Below are 23195 nucleotides of genomic sequence, written 5' to 3' on the forward strand. Positions count from 1 at the left end.
AGGTGGAGAGAAGTAGAGAATGAGGTGCTAGGGCTCCAGGGCTCTGGGACACACAGGCACACACATGTGGACACACAGGCACACACATGTACACACACACACACACACACTTTACAGGGATTTTTCTGGTATCCAGGTAAAGAGACCACAGTACTTAGTTCTACAATTTTTATAAAAACCCTCAACCCAGGGCCCGGCCGGAGGATGGAGAGAGGGCTGCAGTGTGGTTCCTAACGGAAGTGAGGACAGCACCAGGGACTGGGCCAGCACCTGGGCTCCCGAGAGGCAGCAGCACAGACAGTAGGCTGGAGCTGAAGGCGGTGCGGGGCTGCCAGCTCTGAGCGAGGGGTCGGGACAGCCCCCATCGGGCCCCCAGAGGTGGACAGAGGGTCCGGTCTGCTCAGGGCAGCCCTCACCAGACCCTCCGAGCCTAGTCCTGGAAGGCCACCTTCACAAAGAGGGTGGCAGATGGGTGCTGGTCTCCGTTCTTGGAGAGGAGGTGGACGTGGCGGTATCCTGGCGGGCGGATGGGTGGGGAAGCGTGCACCAGGAGTTCTGTTCACTCTGGGAGGATGCTTCGAAGGACAGCCATCCCCACCCAAGAAATGCCTCCCATCCCACCCCGCCCCCGGGTCATCCCCTTCCTCACAGACACTCACCCTGCTTGAGGCTTTTCAAGGGGATAGTGCTCTGGCCAATGAAGTCGTTCTTGGAGGAGGCATCGTAGTCCTCCACCACAAAGCGCACGAGGGCAAGCTCAGGCACAGCCACCTCAAACTCAAACTCCGTGTCCCACCATGGGTTGAAACCTAGAGGGCCAAGCACCGTGTCAACAGCATGGACATCAGCTCCGGAAGCCAGGCCCAGCCCAGGCCCAGCGCCTACCATTATTGGTGACCACGGCAGTCTGGCGGCTGGCCATGTCCCGGCTCACGCCGTGGATCTCCACTGTCACCTTGGGGTCCACAATTGAATTCTTATTCTTGTTGACTTTTGGCAGCTGCTGCCCTGAGATGATCTGAAGAGAGGCAGGGGATAATTAAGCGTTCAGGATGGTAGCGAGGGGGAAGGGAGCCCCAGGGCACCTGTCCCCCCGTGGCTGGCCATACCCTGACACTGAGTCGTTTCGGAGTCCACCAGGGCCCCTGAGCCAGGGCACGGGAGTTGAAGGTGGAGTTGGGGTCTCGCAGGAAGGCAGGCTTCAGCACGTACCCACAGGCCCCATTGTCCAGGAAGCGGCCCTGGTACACATCCATCTCTGACCCAGGTGTCTGGAAGTTCAGGGCCACTACAGGCAGGACAGAGTAGTCACAGGCTGTGGGGGTGAGTCTCAGGGGCTCCAGAGCCCAGCTGGCTTGGGGTACACTGGGGCCCAGAGTCACACCGTGAGGCAGGAGCAGGGTCCAGGATCACTCCAATGCCTACTGCCCTCCTCCTGCCCTAACTGACCCACCACACCAACCTTACATTCCATTCCTGGTGCCAGAATTCAAAGGACAAGTGCGCTAATGATGAAATTTCAGAGGCTGTATTTGCTGGCGGGAGATATTTCCAAACTGAGATTACCAGCTCTGAAGCCCACAAATCCATGAATCTGGCCCTGCCTGGGTCCCCAAAGGTCCCTGGCCCTCCAGACAGAAACCCTCACTGAGGGCTCCTCCAAGCCCCAGCCAGCCCATACCAATCTGGCAGCCCCCATTCCACATCTCCACAGGGCTGTAGTTGGAGGAGTCCGTTCTCCACCCAGCGGGGTAGATCCTGCTCAGGTGATCCACGTTGTGGCGGACAAAGCTGTTTCCTGAGGAGGGGTATGAGTTGGTCAGAAGCAGAGGCCTTTTGGGTGAGCCCAAGCCCCTCCCTAATATCATGGAGTGCCGGCTCTGGGCGATGTCTAGAGGGTGGGAGCTAGTCCTGGCCCTGGCCAGCTCAGATGGTCAGACAGATGGGCAGCAATCTAGGGGGTGGGGAGGCAGGGCCAGGTTCACCTGATTCTTGGAGCAGTCGGAGGGCGCGGTTCTCAGAGAAGGATGACATCTCATAGAAAGCCTGCCCAGAGGTGCCAGGGCTGGGGAAGCCCCGAAAGTGGACGCTCTTGCAGTAAATGACCATGTCGGAGAGTTCCTTCGCTAGCCTGAGCTTGTCCTCCTGGGGGCCATGGGGAGGCCCAGATTAGATTCACAGATTGGGGCAGGTGGGCACTGAGAGAGCCAGAAACCCAGATGGGGCGGGGGGGGCAGAGGGTCTCAGTGGCAGCCACAGAGCACCCGGAAAAAGCAAACATCCCACAGGGTGATGGAGGGGGATGATGGGGGAAGGCCCCAGGCTGCCCCCGTGCCCCCACAGCTCCCCCTCGAACCTTGGTCTTGTGCTGCACTTGGCTCCTCACTGTCTCGTCTTCCATCTCAGCAGCCTCATCTTCGTCTGACACCACAGTGGCCTCTGGGCCGCCTTCTCCTCCAGGGGGGAAGAGCCCCCCAAGCTTCTTCCCCTTCAGCAAGATCTTCCCCTTCAGTTGCTAAGGGTGGCGGGGGCAGCTGGTCAAGATCCAGCTGGTCTCCCGGCCAGTCCCCTGCCCTCTCCTCTGGGCACCGGGTCCCCACTGGGCACCTCAGGGGAAGGCAGGCTGCTGACGACCCCGTCCAATGGCCGATCCAACAGCATGGGCCCCAGGAGGATGCGCAGGTGTCGTGCCATCACGCGCTGCTGCTCCAGGCTGCAGTGATTCTCCAAGGACAAGATGACGGGGTAGGGGGATGCCTGGAGGCCCAGGGGTAGATTAAGAGGGGTGGGTGGCCCTCGAGTATCTTCCTCCTCACCCCCAGGGGCGCGCCCACCTTGAAGGCGTAGTCCCGGATGGCCCTGACCACGTCGCAGAAGAGGATCTTGGAGGTGAAGGTGTAGCCATGATAGATGATCGGCTCCTGCTTGGGCCCATCCCAGCAGTCGAGCTCCAGGCAGCGACAGCCTTTGCACAGCGCCCTGCAGGTGCGGTATGGGCTAGGCCCTTGGTTCCGCCCAGGTCCCGCCCCGCCCCGCCCCGTCACGCCCCGCCCCGCCCTGTCACGCCCCAGTTGCCCTGCCCCACCGGATGTAGGCTTCGGTGCTGCTGGGACCCGTGAGCTGGTCTTCCAGCAGGTAGGTGTTGTGCGAGGAAGACACCAGGTAGTGGCTGAGAGGCTGGTCCATGTCCTGGTAGACGCGCCGGTGCGCCAGGTCGAAGGCGCTGCCGTCAGCCGAGAGCAGATACATGAGAAAGCCGTCCTTGGTCATCTGACGCTGCGCCTTGGCTGGGAGGCGGGAGGCGGGAGGCGGGAGGGCGGTCAGAGCGCCCTCAGAGCAGGGCCCCCACAGCCCCGCCTCCCATCCTGAGCTGGTGCTCGGGTATCTCTTGGAAGGGGGTAAGTTTGAGTCTCTTGACCAGACCGTGACTGTACCCCAGCGTGGGGCTCTGTCTCCTCTTCTGTCCCCGACTCGGTGAGGCCCCCCGAGGGCAGGACCTCATCACCTCCTTCTCCAGGACTGGGCCCCCCTCTGACGTCTTAAAGCGTTGTGCCCAGCATGGCCTGGGAAATATCGCCCAGGGGCCCTGGGAATGGCTGAGGCGTCCCCTGCCCTCCAGCTCCCTACTCTTGGGCTGCCGTCTCCCCAGGGGCCTTCCCACCGCGTGGGGCCCAGGACTGCAGGTCCCAGGCCCTCACCCGTCTCGCTGGGTTCGTAGCGCTCAATGAGGGAGAGGGCCAGTGCAGGCCCCGCCGCCGCCTCCCGCTGCTGGTGCTGCAAGAAGGTCACCAACTGATCCACCGACAGGGTCTCCTTGGAGCCCGTGGCCTCCTCGAAGGTGCGGTCGATCTCCTTCCTCTGGGTCAGTATCTTGTAGAAGGTCTCGATCTCCTCATCCTCCAGGGAGTCTGTCTGAGAGTGGTCACATTCCTGCAGAGCCGGGACGCCAGGTAGGCAGGGCTCAGAGCAGGTCCCAAGCTGTGTTCCAGACGCATTGCCAGACCCAGCCCTCGCTTCCTGCCTCACCTTGAAGATCTTTCGGGCATAGCCCTCATCCACCTGGATGTTGAGCTCCTTCAGAAAGTTTTGTAGCTCTTTGAAGCTCATCTTGTTGTCCTTGTTTTTGTCAGCTTTTCGCAAGCAGGAATGAATCCAGCTGGGCAAGAAGTAAGGAAAGAACCCCAGGAGCCCTGGTATCCCCTAGGTCCCAGCCAGAGCCATGGTTCAAGCTCAGGGTGAAGTCCTAGGCCCAGGTGGACTGAAGGCCCCTATAGACCCAGCTCCCCGCAGGCCTGGCTGTTGGCACATCTGCATTTCAGCAGTAAGACCTGGTAGCCTCTTTGGAGGAAATGTGACATCCAATGAAAGAGTCTTTTTCCTACTTTCTGGCTTTGAACCCTTTTAAAATTTCAAAAATATTTATTTTCTGACTTTAAAAGGTTCATTACAGACAGTTGAGAAAATGAAGAAAAGTAAACAAAGGCCCCATAGTTCTATCAGCCACGGGTACCTACTGTTAACATTTCAAGGTATGTCCTTTTGTTTTTCAACATATAATTATTACTCAACTTGACTAAAGCATTTAAGGCTTACTTAGTAGGAAATAGCAAATTTCAAGCCACTGATCAAAGGTGGGGACACCATATGCAAAAACAAAGCCTGGATCATGGTGTCATGATTGGGGTGCTTTGGTCGCCACTTCTTTCCCTCTATCTCTCCCATCAGCCTTGAACTTGAGAACTAGAGGAGGAGGGGCTCCATACTACATTCCACAGAAAACAGAGAGCTAACTATAGAAGAAGACAATAGAAACTCATGAGCACAATGAAAACATGATAGCAGGTTTCTGGAAGAAATCAGAAAAGAAACAGCAATATAAATCACGCCATATAAACATTTTTAAAATTCTGAGGATCAAATAAAGAAAAAATAAAATCATCTACCTGACAGACTGGAGGAAGCATTTGCAGCAAAGTTTTTGAAGAATTAATTAAAAAGAAAAGCATATGATGACCATAATAACTAAATGAGAAAAGGATATAAACCAAACTTTTGCAAACATTGCTAATAATCAAAGATATTAACAATTTGGAAATAAGATGCAATTTCTTAAAACGATAAAATTAGCAACTTTAAAGTATATTCCCAGTGCAAGTAAGGGTGAGATGAAATGGACACTGTCATCCATCAGTTGGGCAAAGTAAACTGATACAACCCTTAGGAAGGTAATGTAGAGATAGCTAAAGCTTTAACCTGTTACACGAGTTGACTCAGTAATTCCACTTCTAGGAGTCCATTGGTAAGGAAATACTTCTGAACACTGACAGGTTTTATGAACGTAGTCCTTTGCAATGTTATTTATAGAGGTGAAAGACTAAAAACAAATGAAATGTTTGACACTAAAAGAATGGATCACTAATTTATAGTACATCCACTCAGTGGAACAGTACACAGTCATTAAAGCTGTTTACAGAGACTATACTAACACAGGGAAATAATTATGACATAATGTTACATAAAAAATAGACACAAATATATTAATCTTCATTATTTTTGGCAAATGCATCATTAGACAAAATGAAATGCAGCAAGAAAAGATTAAAGGGAGAACCCAAATGTCAGCCGTTTCTGGAGGAGGCAGGTTTTCTGAGCCTTAAAGCTTCATTCTAACATACCCATATAATTAAATTTGTATATATATATATATATGTTTTATGTAAATATATGTATACATTTACATGAAAAACATTATGGTAAAATTACAGGTTAAAAAAATACAAATTCACAGTGGTCCACCCAAGCATAAGGTTCCAGTGCTGATTGCTCTTCAGCAGGCTGGAATGGCTTTAGGACCTCAAGGTCTAGGCAGCAGAAGCCTGCAGAGGGCATGAGATTGTCCAAGCACAAGCCTGTGCAAAAGGAGTGACTATCAGAAAAGTGCCATAGAACTGGGCTGTTAGGAAAGCTCAGAATTGGGCTTCCCTGGTGGCTCAGTGGTAAAAAATCTGCCTGCCAATGCAGGAGACGCAGGTTCAATCCCTGGTCTGGGAAGATCCCACATGTCTCAGAGCAGCTAAGCCTGTGCACCACAACTATTGAGCCTGCAGACCTAGGGCCTATGCTCATCAACAAGAGAAGCCACTACAGTGAGAACCTGTGCATTGCAACTAGAGAAAAGCCCATGCAGCAATGAAGACTCAGTACAACCAAAAATAAATAAATAGATAAAATTATTTATTAAAAAAAAGAAAGTTCAAAGTCAGGCAGACAAAGCCTTGAGAAAAACACTTAAAAGTCCCTGAAATGCTGAAAAGCACACAATAAAGGGAACCTACAGAGTTCAAAATGTGTCCCCTAAAGGAGCTGGATATACACTAGCCATGAGTAAAGTAATCAGGAAATGAGATTAAGAAAATAATTCCATATAGTAGCATCAAAATGAATAAAAATACAAATTCTTTTAATGCATAACTTACACTCTGAAAGCCACAAAACACTGTTGAAAGAAATTAAAGATCTAAATAAATGGAAAGATGTCCCATATTTGCAGATCAGAAAGAAGACTTGATACTGTTAAATGAGGAATACTCTCCAAATTAATCTACAGATTCAACACAATACCTGTCACAGTCATGCTGGCTACTTTGCAGAAACTTAACAATCCCATCCTCAAATTCATATGGAAATTCAAGGGGCCCAAAATAGTCAAAACAATCTTGAAAAAAATAAGTTTGGAAGACTCACACTTCAGGATTTCAAAGTTTCCTACAAAGTTACAGTAACTAAAACTTTGTGGTGTTGGTGCAAGAATAGACATTTAGATAAATGGAATTTAGATAAAAGGAATAGAGGACTTCCCTGGTGGCCCAGTGGTTAGAACTCCACGCTTCCACTGCAGGGGTTACGGATTAAGATCCCTGGTTGTCCCCCTGTGTGGCATGGCCAAAAAAACAAGGGCAAATGGAATAGAATTGAGAGTCATACAGTAAACCCTCATATTTATGGTCAATTGATTTTTGACAAGATAATTCAATGAGGAAAGAATAGTCTTTTCAACAACTGTATTTCTACATGCAAAAGAAATATGAAGTTGGATCTCTCATATCACACCATACACAGAATTTACAGAAACTAACTCAGAGTGGATCAGAGACCTAAAGGCAAGTGCTAAAACTATAAGAAAAAATATGAGTAAATGTTTGTGACTTTGAGTTAGGCTAAGCCTTCTTAGATATGACAACAAAAAACACAGGCAACAAAAGCAAAAGGTAAATGTGTTAGAGCTCACTGAAAGAAAAAATTCTGGGCTTCAGGGAAAATCACCAAAATAAGAACAGAACCCACAGAATGGGAGAAATCAATTGCAAAGCATATATCTGATAAACTTGTGTTTATAATATTAAAAAAAAACTCTCCCAACTAAATAATAGAAAGGTAACTCAATTGAAAAATGGGCCAGAGATCTGAATAAACATGTCTCCAGATGAGATATACAAAAGCACATAAAAATGGTCAGTATCATTAATTATAAGGGAAATGCAAATCAAAACCACAGTAAGGTACTTACTTAAAAAAGAAAACAAGAGTTGGCAAGGATGTGGAGAAATTGGAAGCCTTGAGCACTGCTGGTGGAGATATAAAGTGGTACATGCTATGGAAACCAGTATAGTGGTTCCTCAAAAAGTTGAAAATAGAATTACCAGATGATCCAAAAATTCCACTTCCGGGTATGTACCCCAGAGAATCGAAAACAAGGTCTCAGATACTTGAACACCCATGTTCACAGCAGCATTATTCACAATAGACAAAAAGTGGAAGCAACCCAAGTGTCCATTAGTGGGCGAATGAGTAAAGTGTGGTGCATACGTACAATGGAATATTGTTCATATTAAAAGGATGGAAATTCTAATGTATGTGACAACATGGAAGAAACTTGACATTGTGTTTAGTGAAATAAGCCAATGGCAAAATGACAAATACTGTATGAGTTATATGAGGAACCTAGAGTAATCAAGTTCATCGAGACAGAAAGTACAGCAGTGGTTGCCAAAGGCTGGGGGAGGTTGGAATGAGGAGCCACTGTTTAATGGGTACAGAGTTTCAGTTTTACAAGATGAAGAGTTCTGGAGATGGCTGAACAAGTGTGAATGTACTTAACACTACTGAACTGTTCGCCTCACACTGCTTAAGACAGCGAATTTTATGTTATGCATATATTACCATAATTTAAAATTGAATAGATCCATTAAAAAGAACAACAAATGGACAAAGGATCTGTTGAATAGCTGTTTCTCCAAAGAGATATACAAATGTCCAGTAACCACATGTAAAGATGTTCAGCCCATTAGCTATCAAGGAAATGCAAATCAAAACCACAATGAAATGCTACTTCAAACCCACAGGATAGCTGTCATAAAAAAAGGCAGATAAGTATTAGTGAAGATGTGAAAAGTCAGAACCCTCATACACTGCTGGTGGGAGTATAAATTTCCTCTCTGGAAAATAGGTGGTTGTTCAAAAGTTTAAATATATAGTTACCACAAGACTCAGAAATTCTCAGTATGTATCCAAGAGAAATGAGAACATATGTCCACGCAAAAACTTATACACAAATGTTAGGAGCAGCATTATTCAGAGAAGCAGAAACCCAAATGGCCATCACCTGCCGACTGGATAAATGTGGAATAGCCAGACAATGGAATATTATTAGGCAAACAGAAGGAATGAACTACTGATATAGGCTATGACGTGGACAAACCCTATTGTTTAGTTGCTAAGTTGTGTCTAACTCTTCGCAACCCCATGGACTATATAAGCCCACTAGGCTCCTCTGTCCATGGGATTTTCCAGGCAAGAATACTGGAGTGGGTTGCCATTTTCTTCTCCAGGGGATCTAACTTCCCGACCCAGCGATTGAACCCACGTCTCCCGCATTGGCAGGCGGGATTTTTTACCACTGAGCCACCAGTGTGTCTCCATAACATTTTGCTAAGTGAAAGAAGCCATTCACAAAAGACTGTAGGATTCCATTTATATAATATGTCCAGAAAGACAAAGTATCAATAGATTCGTGAGACAGAAAGTAAATTAGTGGTTGTCTAGGCCTTGGAGGTTGTAGGGAAATGGGAACTACTAAAGAGTATGGGTTTCTTTTTAGGATGATGAGGATATTCTAAAATTCATTGGGTGATGGGTTGCATAACTGAATACACTAAAAGGCATGGACTTGTATACTTTTAGTGGATGATTTATATGGTAAGTGAATTATATCTCAATAAAGCTGTCCTTAAAAAAAAAGAGTTGGTACTGGTTCCACCCTAATCCTATATACCAGAAGCCTGATCTCTTTGAACCATAGACTAGGGCATTGTTGTGCACCTAGATTTTGGAGTGAATTTGTTTCTAGCCCCCTGGCTGGCCTGCATACCAGGCCTGGGAGAAGTTGATCACTCCCCAAAGAATGGCACAGGGGATAGAGGTAAGTGGGAGTGGACCAAGGCCTCCCAAACTCCCAGAAAAAAAAATGCAGTAACTCTAGGAAACATTAAAACATCTAAGACTAGGGGACTTCCCTGGCAATTCAGTGGTTAAGAGTCAGCTTCCAATGCAGGGGGTTCAGGTTCGATCCCTGGTCAGGGAACCGCCCACATGCTGAACAGCCGAAATATCTTTAATAGTTAAAATTAAAAAAGAAAAAACTAAGACCCTTTTAAAAAAAGATACATAATATTTTTTTTAGAAGTCCATGACTAGGTCTCCCATTGAAGCAGGCAGCTCCCCTCAGCCTCCCCCGTCTCCCAACTCTGCTGGTTACAGCGAGGGGACGAGGGACATCACGGAGCTGCACTGCTGTCTGGCCCTTGGGTCAGAGTAGACAAAAGAGGCCCAAGTACCTTCCCTGCTTCCCCCAATTGTGTTCTCTGACCCTCAGTGTGATGTATTTGGAGACAGGGCCTTGAGAGACTTAGATAAGACCATGAATGGGGCCCTCATGATGGGATTAGTGCCCATGTAAGAAGAGACACCAGAGATCTTGCTCTCTCTCTCTCCCCGCCTCCCCCCATCTCCTCCCCGACCCATGTTAAGACAGAAGACAGCCATCTACAAGCCAGGAAGAGAGCTCCCAGCAGAACCCGACCCTGCTTGGCACCCTGATCTTGGATTTCCAGCCTCCAGAACTGTGAGCAAATTAATTTCTGTTCTTTAGGCCACCCAGTCTATGATATGTTGGTTATGATGGCCCAAGCCAGGTGTCTTCCATACCGAGGCTGCCCTGGGGACAACCATAGCCAGTACCCACAGGCTGGGTCTGGGCCCATTGCCCCGAAAAGGATACTGTCGCAGCTTCTGCCGCTGATCCATGGAGCCCGAGTGGTGGATAATCTTGCCCAGGCCTTGCACCCAGTGCTGGGCATCGGCTGGTGATGGGGCAATGAGGTCTAGAGTACTGCGCTGGTCCTTGAAGACAATGGAGAAGCAGCGATTCTCAGGCACATCCCGAGCAAACTTCTCCAGGCCCTCTGTGCGGTGCCCCATCCGCACCTCCTGAATGTCCTCGATGGAGACTGCAGGAAGGGGGTGGAGGCGCAGAGAGAGTCATGAGGGGCAGGAGGATGGTCAGAATGGGGACAGAAAGAGGCTGACATAGAGAAGGAAAGGGAGGCACAGCTGCAGCAGGCAGAGTGGAAATGCCCAGGGAGAGAGAGGTTGACTTTAGGGCGGGAAGGGCTCCTATGGTCCCAGGCCCCTGTTTCTGTGCTGGGAGGAGGTGGGGCCCCTGGGAGAGGATCGGGGCAGGGCAGGGCTCTCAGACAGTGACTGGGAGAGGCCATTCTGGAGCTTGGGGCCTGTGACAGAGGGGTGGCCACATGCTTTCCTGGTATACTTGACTTTGGGCCCTTTCCCTCTCTCCAAGACAGCCATGAGAACCTCCAGGCTCTTCTGACCACTCAGGAGCCTGGAGCCACCCTCAGTCAGCCCTGGCCCTGGGGTTTGGAGACAGAGGTCCAATGACAGAGGGAGACGTGCTTGTGTCGGGGGGTATCCAGGGCCTTGCCTGCATGCATCTGTGGGTCCTGATCTCACGGAGCCCCTTGGGAGGGACGGTGCTCCAGGATCCCAAGAGGTAGACTGGAGGGTGCCCCTGGGGGTCTGAGACGACGTCATTCTATCCTTGGGGACAGCAGGGGGCCCTCCTGGGGCAGCCCAGCTTTCCTAGCTTCAGGGAGCAGCAAGGCCCTGCTAGCCCCCCTTCAGCCCCAAGGTGCCCTCCTGGCCTGGCTGGGAGCTAGTCCTACAGCTGGGCTCGTGCTGGGCCTCCCATCATCTGGAGCCAGGTTCTGCCCCTTCCCCAAGCCCATCCCGAGCCATCCACATCCATCTTCCCTGGGTCGAGACCAGCTCTGGCCAACAGCCTGCCTGTCCTTCCTGGTGAGTGCCCAAGGGCCTCCCAGTCACCTGCAGGCCCCACATGTGAGGCATATGCCATCCCAGGCAGCAGGCTCTGAGGTGTGGGACACACAGACCCTGGGCTGTCTGGGATGCAGGGGATATCCCTGTTTAATCCCTCCCTGCAGCCTCCCCAGCCCTGCCAGGCCCCACACCAGCTGCAGCTGCCCCAGACTGGGAGTGAAAACAGGAAGCCTGGGTGGTGGGGGCCAGCTCCCCACCCACTCCAGAGAGAAAGTCCAGATGCCTTCCTGACTGATAACCCTTGTCTGCCTGCAGTAACCAAAACTGAGGGAGGCTAGTGGGGTCGGGATCAGGGAGGCAACGGAGACTTGGGAAGCGGGAAGCAGAGACACAGAGCACTGAGAAACTGCCCGCCTCCTGCCCCTGACTGCTCCTGGCCTCAGTTTCCCAGGGGTGGAGCGCAGGCTCACCACTCATCTGGAGGAGGGAGCAGAGGACAGGCGTGCCCAGCCCAGACCTGCCTCTGTCTTGGACACTCAGCTGAGCGCACCTGATGCCCGACCCCCAGGCTATCGCCCCTGTGGCCCCTCTGGGCAGGATGCAGGCCCTTCACTCACAGCCCTTCCACGTTCTTATCCCTGCACCTCCGCTCAGGCTGGGTCTCTGGCCTGGGAGCTCCCTCCTGCCCTTCTGCCCACAGCTGTCCCGGTACAAGGTTCCCATCTCACCGGCCCAGGTCTAGCAAGGCCCAGATCTCCTACTCCTCATCCTGCCCCCTGCCCATCCCCGCCAAGTGCTTGGCACACACTGGGAACCATGCACATGTCCTGGCTGTTGGATGGGCTTCCGGGAGTCCCCAGGGCTCGAAGAGTAGGATACCCCGTTCCCACGGTGCCGCCAGCTGCCAGCATCTAACAGGAAACCTTGTATCAGGGCAGAGGTCTGTGAAGGAGCCTGGCTGGAGCCACAGACAGAGGCAACGGCTGGGTCACTCCTGTCTTATGTGACCGACGTGTGCAGTGTCATTTTCTGAGAGCCGTTCTGGCTCCATCCCCTCCGACCCTGCCCTCCCCTGCTCAGACCTCCGATGGCCCACAGTTCCCAGGACCCAGCCAGGCTCCCATCATCTGACCCTGCTCCTGTCCTGCCTTCCCTCTGACCCTGCTATGGGCCTGCAGGTCACACCTTCTCAGGATTCTGTCCAGTGTCCTGGGGCCTGGTGGACCCTCCCTTTCCTCCTCCCACCTGAGCCTGTGTCTGGTCTCATTCCCCAGAGACCTGCTTAGTGGGCGCACCCTGCCTGCACCCCCTCCACAGCCAAGGGCAGGTGAATGGGTGATGAATTTCCAGAGACTTGGACTGTGAGAGAACTCCAGCTGCAGTGATCTTTCCGTACTACCAGCCATATGTAGCTATTCACATATAAGTTAGTTAAAATTCAGTGAAATTAGGAATTCAGTTCCTCAAGCACAGTAGCCACGGTTCAAGTGATCGATGGCCACAAGTGGCTAGTAGCTGACATATTGGACAGCACAGATATAGAATATGTCCATTATCATAGAAAGTTCTTTTGGATAGCTTTGGTCTAAACTTTTCCCACCAAGTAAAGGTGCAGAGGGAACCTCTCATTTTGCAAAATGTTTGGGACGTTCTGTGTTGGGAGAGCTTGCTTCCTAAGACCTTGCAGGAGGCACTCTCCATCCACCGGCTTGAGCTCTGAATTCCTAGACCTTTTCTGAAGCTTCCAGAAAGCCTTCAGGCCCACAGCCTTGAGGGAGCTGCCCAGCCAAGGCCTCTCTATGCAAGTCGAAGCCGTGTTCCACCCCAACCTGCCAGTCCTGGCTCCAGCCCAGGGAGGAGCTGCCTCCTGCGGCCCCACCTCTCATCCTGTCCACTAATACCCGGAAGGGCCTTATCTGCCCTTGGACTTTGGGCCTCACCACACCTGAGTCCTGATCCATCCGCCCAACTTCCCTCCTTCCCACAAATGTCTGGGTGGATACCTGTGAGCGCTGGTAACACTGTTCTGTTCCCTCCTTACTTGGGAGCCTGACTTTTCCCATCTGTGGCCATGGCTATGTATCCCTACTTCCAAAAAGTGTGAGCATCTCCATCTGTGGTCCATGACTGCCCTCTATAGCCCAGACTAGGCCTCAGTTCCCCTATCAGTGATTTAACTGACTCGTTTCCCCGAGCCTGGCCGCCTCAGATTCCCCATTCCTGATCCTGGTTGCATGACTGACCGCTGCTCCGCCAGGCCAGGCCTCAGTTTCCCTACCTTTGGTCATGGTCCACGATTGACCTCCAGCCCCACCCACCCCCACCCCAGCCAGTGTCAGTTTCCCCATCAGCGCAAGAGCAGCACCCTGCCCCTCCCTGCGCAGCCCAGGGCGCTCACACAGCTGTGATTCCGGGGTCCTCATGACCTTGCGGGACTCCTGCCAGATGGTCTTGCAGTCCTCCTGCAGCTTGTAGAAGCGTTCTCTCCGCCATGAGTTGGACTTCACCTTCAAGAGTTGGCCACCCTTCAGCAGTGCCTGTAGGTCCTTGTCATCCTGCAGGCCTAGGGGACAGAGCTGGTAAGATGCCACCTCCTCTAGGGTACCTGCTGCTCCAGGCCCCATGCTGGCTCATTTTTCACCAGCCTCATCCTCAGCTCTCTATTCACTTCTCTCTCCATCACTCTTGCTCCAACCTGATTCAGGAGCCCTGCCTTCTTCGAGATGGTATCTCCGACTCCAGCTGAGGCCGTGCAAACCTTAGGATACCCACCTATTCAAGGCCACACTTTATATGTAATGACCTGCAACCCACAGCTGAATGGACAAAGAACACATGGTTCTTGGGGGACCAGACCCCTAGAAAATGGCCTGGCTCCAAAAGACTTAATGGGCTTCTCCCTATCATACCTATGGAGAAGGCAATGGCACCCCACTCCAGTACTCTTGCCTGGAAAATCCCATGGACGGAGGAGCCTGGTAGGCTGCATTCCATGGGGTCGCAAAGAGTCGGACGCGACTGAGCGACTTCACTTTCACTTTTCACCTTCGTGCATTGGAGAAGGAAATGGCAACCCACTCCAGTATTCTTGCCTGGAGAATTCCAGGGACGGGGGAGCCTGGTGGGCTTCCGTCTATGGGGTCGCACAGAGTCGGACACGACTGAAGTGACTTAGCAGCAGCAGCAGCAGCAGCAGCAGCAGTATCATACCTAGGGGTCATAGTGACCTGAAGGAAGCTAGGACCAAAAGATCAGGCAGAGCAGGAAAGAGGGGTAAACACAGGTGGAAATGGATCCCAGAGCACCATGAGTATCATGAGCCGAACAGTCTCCCAAGTCTAATGGCTCTGGAATTGTGTATTGGGTCCAGTCTAGGCCCGCTGGGATGCTTCATTCCTCCCTGTTCACCCCATCTCTGAGTGGCCTGGGTCTGGGACCTCTCAGGGTAGAGCAGCCCAAAGGCATAGTGCAGGCCTTTCCAAAGCTGAGGCAGCACCTGGCCCAAGGCCCCACAGTAGGGAGAACTCTAACTGCCTGACCGCCTCCCACCCGGCTCCTTTCAGAGATCCAGGCGGGCCTGGGGCGTGGGCTCCCACAGAGACAGTGTCCTTCGTCCTACCAGATCCAAGCAGGAGACACCAAAGGGGCACCAGGCCTAGTTTCACAGCATCCCTCATCCCAAGCAGACCCTGTGCCAACTGTGATCAAAGAGGAACCCCACACCACCATAATGACCCATCAATGTAACAGTGAAAGGTACGTCTAAATGCACATCTCAAGCCTATCACCCAAGCCACATGCAGCCCAGCAGCCAGCTCTGTTCAGAGCCAACAGACCACCTCACCTCCCTTCTGTCCCCCAAATGAAAACTCTGTGGCTTTTCAGCAGTCTTTATCCTGCTCCAGCAGAGTGGCGGCTTCAGAAACCATGCGTGTCCAGTGTGAGGGGCCTGTGCCTAGGCCTACAGGCTTTTCTTGTTTCAACCCAGATCCCCAGCCCCAGATAGGTTCTCCCACTTTATCCATGACCCCACTCCCTACCCCCCAGCCAGCCTGCTCCACACGCACACAGGACCTACAGAATCACTTCCCCAGGCCTCAGCCTCTATTCCTCCCTAGTCACCCTCCTCCAGTGGGAACACAGCCCCATGCTAACGCTTCCCCCTCCATGGCTTTGGGCAACTTCCTTCCTTCTCTGAACCTCCCTTACACCATCAGCACTGGGTGATGTCTGGTGTGACCTTCCCTCACCGTTGTTCCAAGTCTCTCCACCCCTCTGCCTTAGTGTCAGCAGTTCCCCTTCAGCCCCAGGGGAGGCCCAGTGGAGGAGGAGAAGGCTCCTACAGAATGTTCTCAACTGGTGGCTGTGTCTGGGGGGCTCAAGAGAGAGGATGGGGAGAAGGTTGTTCCCACTACCTTCCAGAGGAAAGAGCCGCCTCAGCTCAGCTGGGGGATCCCACTGTCCCTCCTGAGGCTGAGGTCAGCTGCGAGGGATATCCCCTTACCCTCTGCTTGCACTCCCCTCCCCCAACCCCCGCCCAACTGGGGCATCAGGGGGTGCACACGCATGGCACAGATGGGAGTGGGGGCACAGGGTCGGAAGCCTGTGGGAGCTCCACCCTGCAGTTCTGGAAAACACCTTGAGCAGACGACACATTCATCCTGTCCTGGAGCCAGACTGCGGCCTTGTCAGCGGTCAGGCAGAGATAAGTCCCTTGGCTGCTGATATGGCTTCCGGAACACAGACCTTGGTCCCAAAGGGGGTCTTGATAATAGTGGCCCTCCAGGCTGCTGGGAAACCTAAGTAGATACCTCCTTCTCTGAGCTTCATTTGAGGCCGTTTTGTTTCTGAGGCCTTTGGTCTGCCCCCCAGCCCTTGCTCCCTTAGCACCCAGAAGGTCCATAGGCACCCCTTCATCCAGCTCCACTCACTCAGCTCTAGCACCTTCTCCTGTGGGAAGTTGGCAAAGAGGGGCCTCTGAGCTCAGGGACTCCTGGGTTGACCTTGCAGCCTCATCAGTCTGCCCAGGCTAGTGGCACACAATGAGGTGGCCATATGGGAAGTGCAGAGAGCCTGCAGTGCTAATAGGAGGGGTGTACCATGCCAAGAGCCCTGCCCATGTACCTAGGGTGATGCCTGATGAAGACAAACTGAGTCTGGGGTGCAAAGCAGTGCACGGCTACACAGATACAGCCACACACACAGTCACACAGTCCACCAGACTCATCATACACTGCCATACACAACCAGGAAGAGACAATGGGCCACACACAATGACACACATTGTTATATGGAGTCACACACAGCCAAACAAGGTACAGTGCCAGAACATCATCATTGTGATAATAATAGTAGCCACCATAATAACAGTTCATATTTAAGTAAGATCCTGTTCTTAGCACATGTATTTAATCACCCCAACAACCCTATGAGGAAGGCAATACTGTTCCCATTTTACAGATGACGAAACTGAGGGTCAAGGAAGTTACACGGTGGAGTTGGGACTCAGAAGCCTGCCCACAGCATTGGTGCTAGGAAACGTTACCTTATGCAGCCACCACTTGGGCATGCTGCCACAAAGAGCAACAGCAGAAAATCTATAGAATACACACACCATAACACAGATGACAGAATCACCCAGTTGTCTGGGTCACCCACTGCAACATCTGTCACCCACAATCAAACATGTGTGCAGCATCACACTGGATCACACTGTCACACTGGTGCCATTTAATTACACAGCATTGCATATCTTCATTGCTGCACAGTGGTCCCAAGTACCATACAAGTGACAGAATTACCACTAGGCGTGTAAGCAAGATGGTTTGAGAGTGGCAAGGGGCAGGGTGACCAATCCCCCAGTACTCACACCACATGGCAACCCTGCAAAAACAGCCTCACTGCGAGACATACAGTCTGCGTCCTGCCCCAGCTGCCTTTCCACCTCCCCTGATCTCGGGGCCCCTGAATCCCTTACCCAGCCTTTGCCCATTGAGCGCTGCCACCTTGAGGCTCTGTTCCTGCAAGTAGAGCTCTCTGGAGCGGCTCAGTCTCCGGCTCGGCCTCCGGACCCCAAAGCACTGCATGACGTTCCGAAGTGCCCCTGCCGCCCAGCAAACCTGGCCTGGACAGTGTGGCGTCCAGAAGGCGACCGCGGCCGTAGGGGCGGATCCACCTCCTCGGAGGGGAGCAGGGACGGAGACCTGGAGCAGGTAGGCGGGGCTAGCACCAGTGGGGCGGGGCCTGGATGGATGGGTGGGGCCTTGAGTCTAGAGGCGGGGCGACACAGAAATCAGCGCTGGAGGGGCGGGGCCATCTCCTAGGGGGCGGGGCCAATTCCAGACGGGTAGAACCGAAGCCTCCGGGAGTTGAGGGGAGAGTGGAATCAAGGCGGGGAGAGGAGGGCCAAGAGCTCAGAAGGCGGGGCTCTCCGAAGGAGGAGCCGGGGCCAGGAGGCGGAGTGGGACAAATCCATAACCCAGGAAGCAGATCAGCGGAGAAAGTCAGAATCCAGAAAGCGGATTGGGACGGAGAAAGAGCCAAAGAGGCGGGGAGCGGGAGGAGCCAGGTCTGGGAGGCGACGTGGGGCAGAGTCAGACTCAGGAAGACGGCGGGGGACGGAGCCAGAGTCCAGGGGACCAGCCGGGGGAGGGTACAGCGATGGAAAGCAAGGCCGTTTTGGGGCAGGGAGGGCGGTACCTCGACTTTGGAGGCAGTGTGGGGGCGGAGTCCAACCAAGGGGCAGAGACTGAGCCGGGAATTCTAAACACTCAGCTGGAGACCTGGCGGAGGACCAGAGGGCTGGGCGAGATTGACCCGGCCCGGCGGCAGCCTGGGCTGCAGAGTCTAGCGGACAGCCGGGTGGGGCGAGGCCAGGCAGAGTTGAGGATGGAGCTCGGCCGGACACCGGAGCCCGCCAAATGTTTTACCTCAGTTACTCAACGAATCCATTGTGACTGAGTGGGCCGTTGCTTCACATGTGAATCCCAGGTAGGCCTGTTTCTTTCGCAGGGAGTTTCTCTACCTGAGTGGGATAATCTCCAAGGTGCCAAATGCGGATGGAATTCTTGAAAAAATGCTGACCTTAAAAATGAGTCCATTAACACGGGCTTGCTTTGATAAATAGGTGAGGACTCCAACTCCATACGAAACTGTGCTGCCAGTGTACTCGGGAACAGTGGGATCTTTCATGTAAGTTACCACCCCACTTTCATTCACCCAGCAATTATTTATTGGGCCCCTACTGTGTGCCAAGGTCAGGACATCACCTTGACTCACTCCTCTCTTTTACTCTCTGCCTCTGAATAGTTCCTTCATTCGCCTCACTGCAGCTCCAGTCACCAGCACTGACAGTGAGTCATTTGCAAAGCCAGTTATTAGCACAGACAAGCATGGCAATAATAATGATAAACTGAAGTGCAGAGTGACTTGCCTAAGGTCTCACCTTGGAGAATAATAAAGCATGGGAACGTGTGTTAGTGAAGGTGAGCTGGAATATGAGCACAGACAAGTTGTTCTTCATTTGCAGAGAAGGGAGCTGAGGGTAAGGGAAACCTCTGTTTTAGAGAAACCACACAATGGTTTTTAACCAGAGGGCCAAGGACTCCTCAAGGACCTATGGATAGAATCACATCTCAATATAGTTTGCTTGCTTTGAATTCTTAGGTATTTTACTTTATACTTTGTATAAATGTAAACTTTATATATTTAAAAACTTGATCCTGAAAAGGGGTCCACAGGCTTCATCTGACTGCTAAAGTGATCCATGGCACAAAAAAGTTAAGATCAGTGTGGATCTGTGTGTGTCTGTGTTGTGTGGGCCTGGAATCCCAGGGACAGACATGTTGGAAACAATCGAGGTGGGTAGGGGGTTGCAGAGGGGACAAAGGCAGTTAAGGGAGGTAATTTTGGGTGATGAGCTAGAAGCAGCAGGGCCTCCAAGGGAACAGCTTTGGATTGCAGGGTTCGTGCCAGCTCTGCAGGAAGGGCTGGGCAGTCAGGCACTTGAGAGGCAGGTCTCACACAGGATGGTCCAGGGCTGCCAAACCCATGCCACAGGACTGGGAGGTGCTGACTGAGACTCTGTGCGGCTCCCTCTCCAGGCAAGATACTAGGGCTGCCTAGAAACAGAGACTCCTGGAGAAGGGAATGGCAACCCAATCCAGTATTCTTGCCTGGAGAATTCCATGGACAGAGGAGCCTGGTGGGCTACAGTCCATGGAGTCACAAAGAGTTGGACACGACTGAGTGACTAAATGCACGCGCACACACACACACAGCAAAAGAGACTGGACAAAGGCACAGAGGCCAGAGGCTGGAGCACATCCCAACATGATCTGAGGCTGCAGCTGTGTCAGAGGCCACCAGAGGGCTTATAGGACTTCTGAGTGTGAAGCAGGCACGGAGGAGATGGCAGTCTGCAGGATAGACAGCACTAGCTAAGGGACGATGAGAGAGAAAGAGAGGTCTCTGCTGTGATCCTCTGAGCTGCCCAGCCTCCCTGCCAGTCTGGAGGAGCATTAAGGATACCTCTGTCCTGAGGGGAGAAGAGAGGGCACTGGAAAAGGCAGGGATCCCATGACCCAGCTGGAAGAGTTTGCCTTGAGAGCCCAGACAACTGGTATGAAGGTAACAGCTCTGGGCACTGAGCAAGGTCTCTCTGGGCCATGGGGCCCAGGTCTGAGCCAACCAGGAAATGTGAGACAGACTGGGCACTGGCTGAAAGGAACATCTGAGTCTCCCTGAGTTCCAAGGGGTCTCTAGTGGACAGCTGGAGGGCTCTGCCTTTCCCCTTCCCATCTATTACCTCCACTGCCAGCGCAGAAATCATAGTCTAGATGGATAGTTTAGACTATCCATGATTTAGAGCATTCAGAATGGTTTAGATGGACAGGTGGGGGGCACTAAGGTCTCGGACTCCAGGGTTACTAGAAAACAGGGAGATCGACTTAAGCAGTGATCGGAGTGAGAGAGGGAGGGTTTGCTGAGCTGGCAGCTGACCAGGGGGGCAGGAGTGCAAAGCCCTCTAAGAGTGGGTAAGCCCCCAGGCTGGCGCAAAGAGATGCCAGGTGCAGGTTGGGGACCCCGTGCAGCTAGGAGACCCCCTCTGTCCCTGCAGTCTGGAGGCCACGGCTGCTCTCTCTCCTGGAGAGGCTGCAGTAAGACAAGGAGCTGGTCCAGACTATTTCCCGGCCGTTCGGAAGAGACAGAGCTCGGCTGGACAAAGCTGAGAGCCACAGGCAGTTAGAGTGGAGACACGAGCCTGTATGGCCAGGAGGGTGCGCAGATAGGGGCGGTCGGGCTGCTCTTCCCAGCCCGGGCGTCGCTGACCATGATTTCTGCGCTGGACAATTACTGCGGCACCGCCCCACCTCACCTCGCACACCTCCTCGCCCCACTCTTCCCAGCCCGCATCACTCACGCGCCCGGACGCGGTCCAGGCACGCCTGTGCTCTGGGGAGCCTCTCCTGGCGGCCCGGACGGGGCGGAGGGAACTTGGTTATTCGTGGATGCTGGTTCCTTCCCTCCTTGGCTCCTGCGAGCGCACCAGACCCTGGAGCCTAGCCTTCCGTGACCAGGATAAGGGAGGGGGGTCGACCCCAAGGCCGCGGGGCCGAGGGTCGTCTTTAGGGAAGTCTTCAGACTCGCACACCCGTTTTCCCCCCACCGGCCGGGTCTGCGGGACAAGCCTGGAAACGCCCAGGGTCGCGCCCGGCAGTCGGGTGGAGGTTTCCTCAAAACGACAAAAGGGCCGAGGGGCGGGCCTGGGGCGGGGCGGAGGGCGGCCGAAGGAGCAGGGGGTCCCCCGCCCTGGGTCGGGGATGGCTTTTCACGGGGTCGGCCCAGGAGGGGACGCCCCCCGTCCCCGCGAGAGGGCCGAGCACTCACCGTGCAGGGTCAGGAAGTCCTGGCCCGAGTCCATGCCCGACGGACGGCGTGGCGGGAGGGGTGCGCCGCGGAACACTCGTCCGCGGCGACAGCGCGGCGGCCTCGGGTCCGAGCGGAGTGTGGTGGAGGTACCCGAATGGACTGCGGGGGGCAGGAGGCCGGAGGTGGGCCCGGGACTCCGCTCCGCCCCCCGCCCGCCCGCGCCCCCGCCCCCTGGGCCCTCCAACCCGCGCCTCTCCCCGCCCCTCCTGGGGTTTGGCTGGGAGGGCAGAGGTGGGGGCCTGGAAGCCCGGCCATCCCCGGCCCAGGCCTGTGGGCGCGTCCCGGACAGAAATAGCCAGATCCCTCTGGCTTCCTCCGCCGCCGCCACCCACAGGCCGCGGGCCCTGTCATTAGCGCCGGCGGCCGGGCCCCACGCCCTGCCTGTGGGCGCTTCGCCGGGCTACAGAGATGCGCGAAAGAATCTGCGTTCTCCGTTCGACGCCCAGCCCGGCTGGTGCAGAAGGTAGACTTGGAGTCCAGGCGTCCAGCCGCGGCTCCCCGGATGTCTGCTTTCTCTTCTGCAGAATGGGTGCATGGGCTCGAGTTAGAAGGTCCTTGGAGAGGCATGCCTGGATCTAGTCTGGAGAAGGGTCCCCTCCCCTCTCTCTGGGAAGTTTCTAACCCTGGAAGTGCCTTTGGCGGGGGCGGGGGCAGAAACTATAAAACTTAGAGTCGGTGGTTGCAGAGAACTCTCCTTTGAGCCCCTAACACCCCAAACGCCTGGCGATCTGTACAACAAAGTGGGGGACCGAATCTAGGACATCTCCAAGGTTCCTTTTTGCCAAGGTGGCATCCCAAGGGACTGTCTGGACAAGGGGTACCCTTGCCCCCACTCCCACAATCAACTCTTGCAGTCCTGACACACTTTTTATAAGTACCCAGAGACCCCCAGAAGTCCCAGAATCCTGCTGCCCCCCAACTTTTGGGAAAGGCCTTGAGAGAGCCGCCAGAAGACCTTCCAGGATGGGGGTGGTGATGGTGCTGAGCCCACCAGTGAATCCCCCAGGCTTCCTGGGCTGATGAAGCCAACAGTGAGAGTCTGGCGGAACCAGTTGGACCCCAGCCCCTCCCCCTCCCAGCAGAGGCAGGTCTGGGTGGCCTTGAATACCTCAGGAAGGGATGTAAGCCAGCCAGAGGACAAGTCTTCCCATCCTGATGATTGAGGCTGGGTCAGGACTTTGGAGAGTCCCCCTCTCTCTGCAGGCCTCTCCTGCACAGAGAGAGCTAGCCCTTAATCCGGCACTCTCCCCAAGTGGCTGTCCAAGCCCTCCTTGCTTTCTCTTCTGCTCAACAACAAGCAAGTCCACACAAGGCCTCCCTTTGGAGCTCCAGCCTGGGGTCAGGGTGGCTGAGGGGTCCTTCTCTGTCCTCACTCTCTTCCCCAGGCCAGGATGCCTGCCTCCGGACCTACCCTCGGGGGTCTCCACTGGCCTTAGGGCGAGTCCTGGGACCTCTGACATCCCCAGAGGCCTGCAAGCCCCTCTGCTCAGCAGGTTAGGTCTCCCCCAAGCCCTGCTCTTCCCAGGTAGCCACACCACAAAACTTAACACCAGCAGTTGGCTAGGCTTCATCTTAAGCATCATTCCTGTTTATACATGTCACCTCCCAGCTCTGAGCCCCAAGCCTGAAACCAGGGCATGATCTGTCACCTCTCCCTCTGATGCCCCTGGTGGGGGCTGCAACCTGGCTTTTCCTTTACACACAGCAAACCTATCGCACACAGGCCCTCTTCTGGCCTCTGGCTCAGGCCAGAGAAGCTGAGGCCTCCTCTGGAGCCTGGAGTTGCTGGGCCGGATGGGCATGGCTGACTCAGAGTTGGCACATACAGCCAGGTTCGGTCAGAAAAGAGGGCT

The 23195-nt window shown here is 53.7% G+C and overlaps 2 protein-coding genes across 20 annotated transcripts in view; one reads left to right on the forward strand and one right to left on the reverse strand.

The window, feature by feature from the left end:
• Window positions 1-154: 154 nt before the first annotated feature.
• On the reverse strand, window positions 155-21492 carry PLCD1 (phospholipase C delta 1). 9 transcript variants are annotated; one of them, XM_081527362.1, is made up of 16 exons: window positions 21301-21492; window positions 14505-14649; window positions 13811-13975; window positions 10337-10458; window positions 4027-4156; window positions 3699-3930; window positions 3086-3287; window positions 2835-2979; window positions 2608-2757; window positions 2357-2515; window positions 1986-2145; window positions 1682-1798; window positions 1110-1288; window positions 886-1018; window positions 660-809; window positions 155-516 (listed from the first exon to the last, which is right to left on the reverse strand). In XM_081527362.1, exons 4-16 carry the CDS (start codon window positions 10360-10362, stop codon window positions 431-433), a joined length of 1869 nt encoding a protein of 622 aa, XP_081383488.1. In that variant the 5' UTR covers window positions 10363-10458; window positions 13811-13975; window positions 14505-14649; window positions 21301-21492; the 3' UTR covers window positions 155-430. The 9 variants fall into 9 exon arrangements, with proteins under 9 accessions (XP_081383488.1, XP_081383482.1, XP_081383481.1 ...); XM_081527356.1 differs by having other exon boundaries at window positions 10337-10565; window positions 14362-14649; XM_081527355.1 differs by lacking the exons at window positions 14505-14649; window positions 21301-21492 and adding exons at window positions 17390-17615; window positions 18112-18330 and having other exon boundaries at window positions 10337-10565.
• Window positions 17995-23195, forward strand: part of DLEC1 (DLEC1 cilia and flagella associated protein) — an 86973-nt gene continuing 81772 nt past the window's right edge. For all 11 annotated transcript variants that reach the window (XR_014064619.1, XR_014064620.1, XR_014064621.1 and 8 more), the window contains exons 1-2: window positions 17995-18402; window positions 18539-18603. The gene's annotated coding sequence lies outside the window, so the exon portion shown is untranslated. The remainder of the gene's footprint in view (window positions 18403-18538; window positions 18604-23195) is intronic.

Source organism: Giraffa tippelskirchi, chromosome 9 (genome assembly GCF_054371585.1).
Source record: "Giraffa tippelskirchi isolate mGirTip1 chromosome 9, T2T-mGirTip1v1.2.pri, whole genome shotgun sequence".
In the NCBI taxonomy this organism is placed as follows: Eukaryota; Metazoa; Chordata; class Mammalia; order Artiodactyla; family Giraffidae; genus Giraffa; species Giraffa tippelskirchi.

Excerpts from the sequence above, each read along its gene's own strand:
- PLCD1 (XM_081527355.1), bottom strand. The coding sequence starts at position 17,498 with ATGCAGTGCTTTGGGGTCCGGAGGCCGAGCCGGAGACTGAGCCGCTCC. Across the intron at positions 1,019-1,109 it reads CGAAACGACTCAGTGTCAGG|ATCATCTCAGGGCAGCAGCT; the intron begins GTATGGCCAGCC and ends GCCTCTCTTCAG. Across the intron at positions 517-659 it reads CTTGAAAAGCCTCAAGCAGG|GATACCGCCACGTCCACCTC; the intron begins GTGAGTGTCTGT and ends TCCGCCCGCCAG.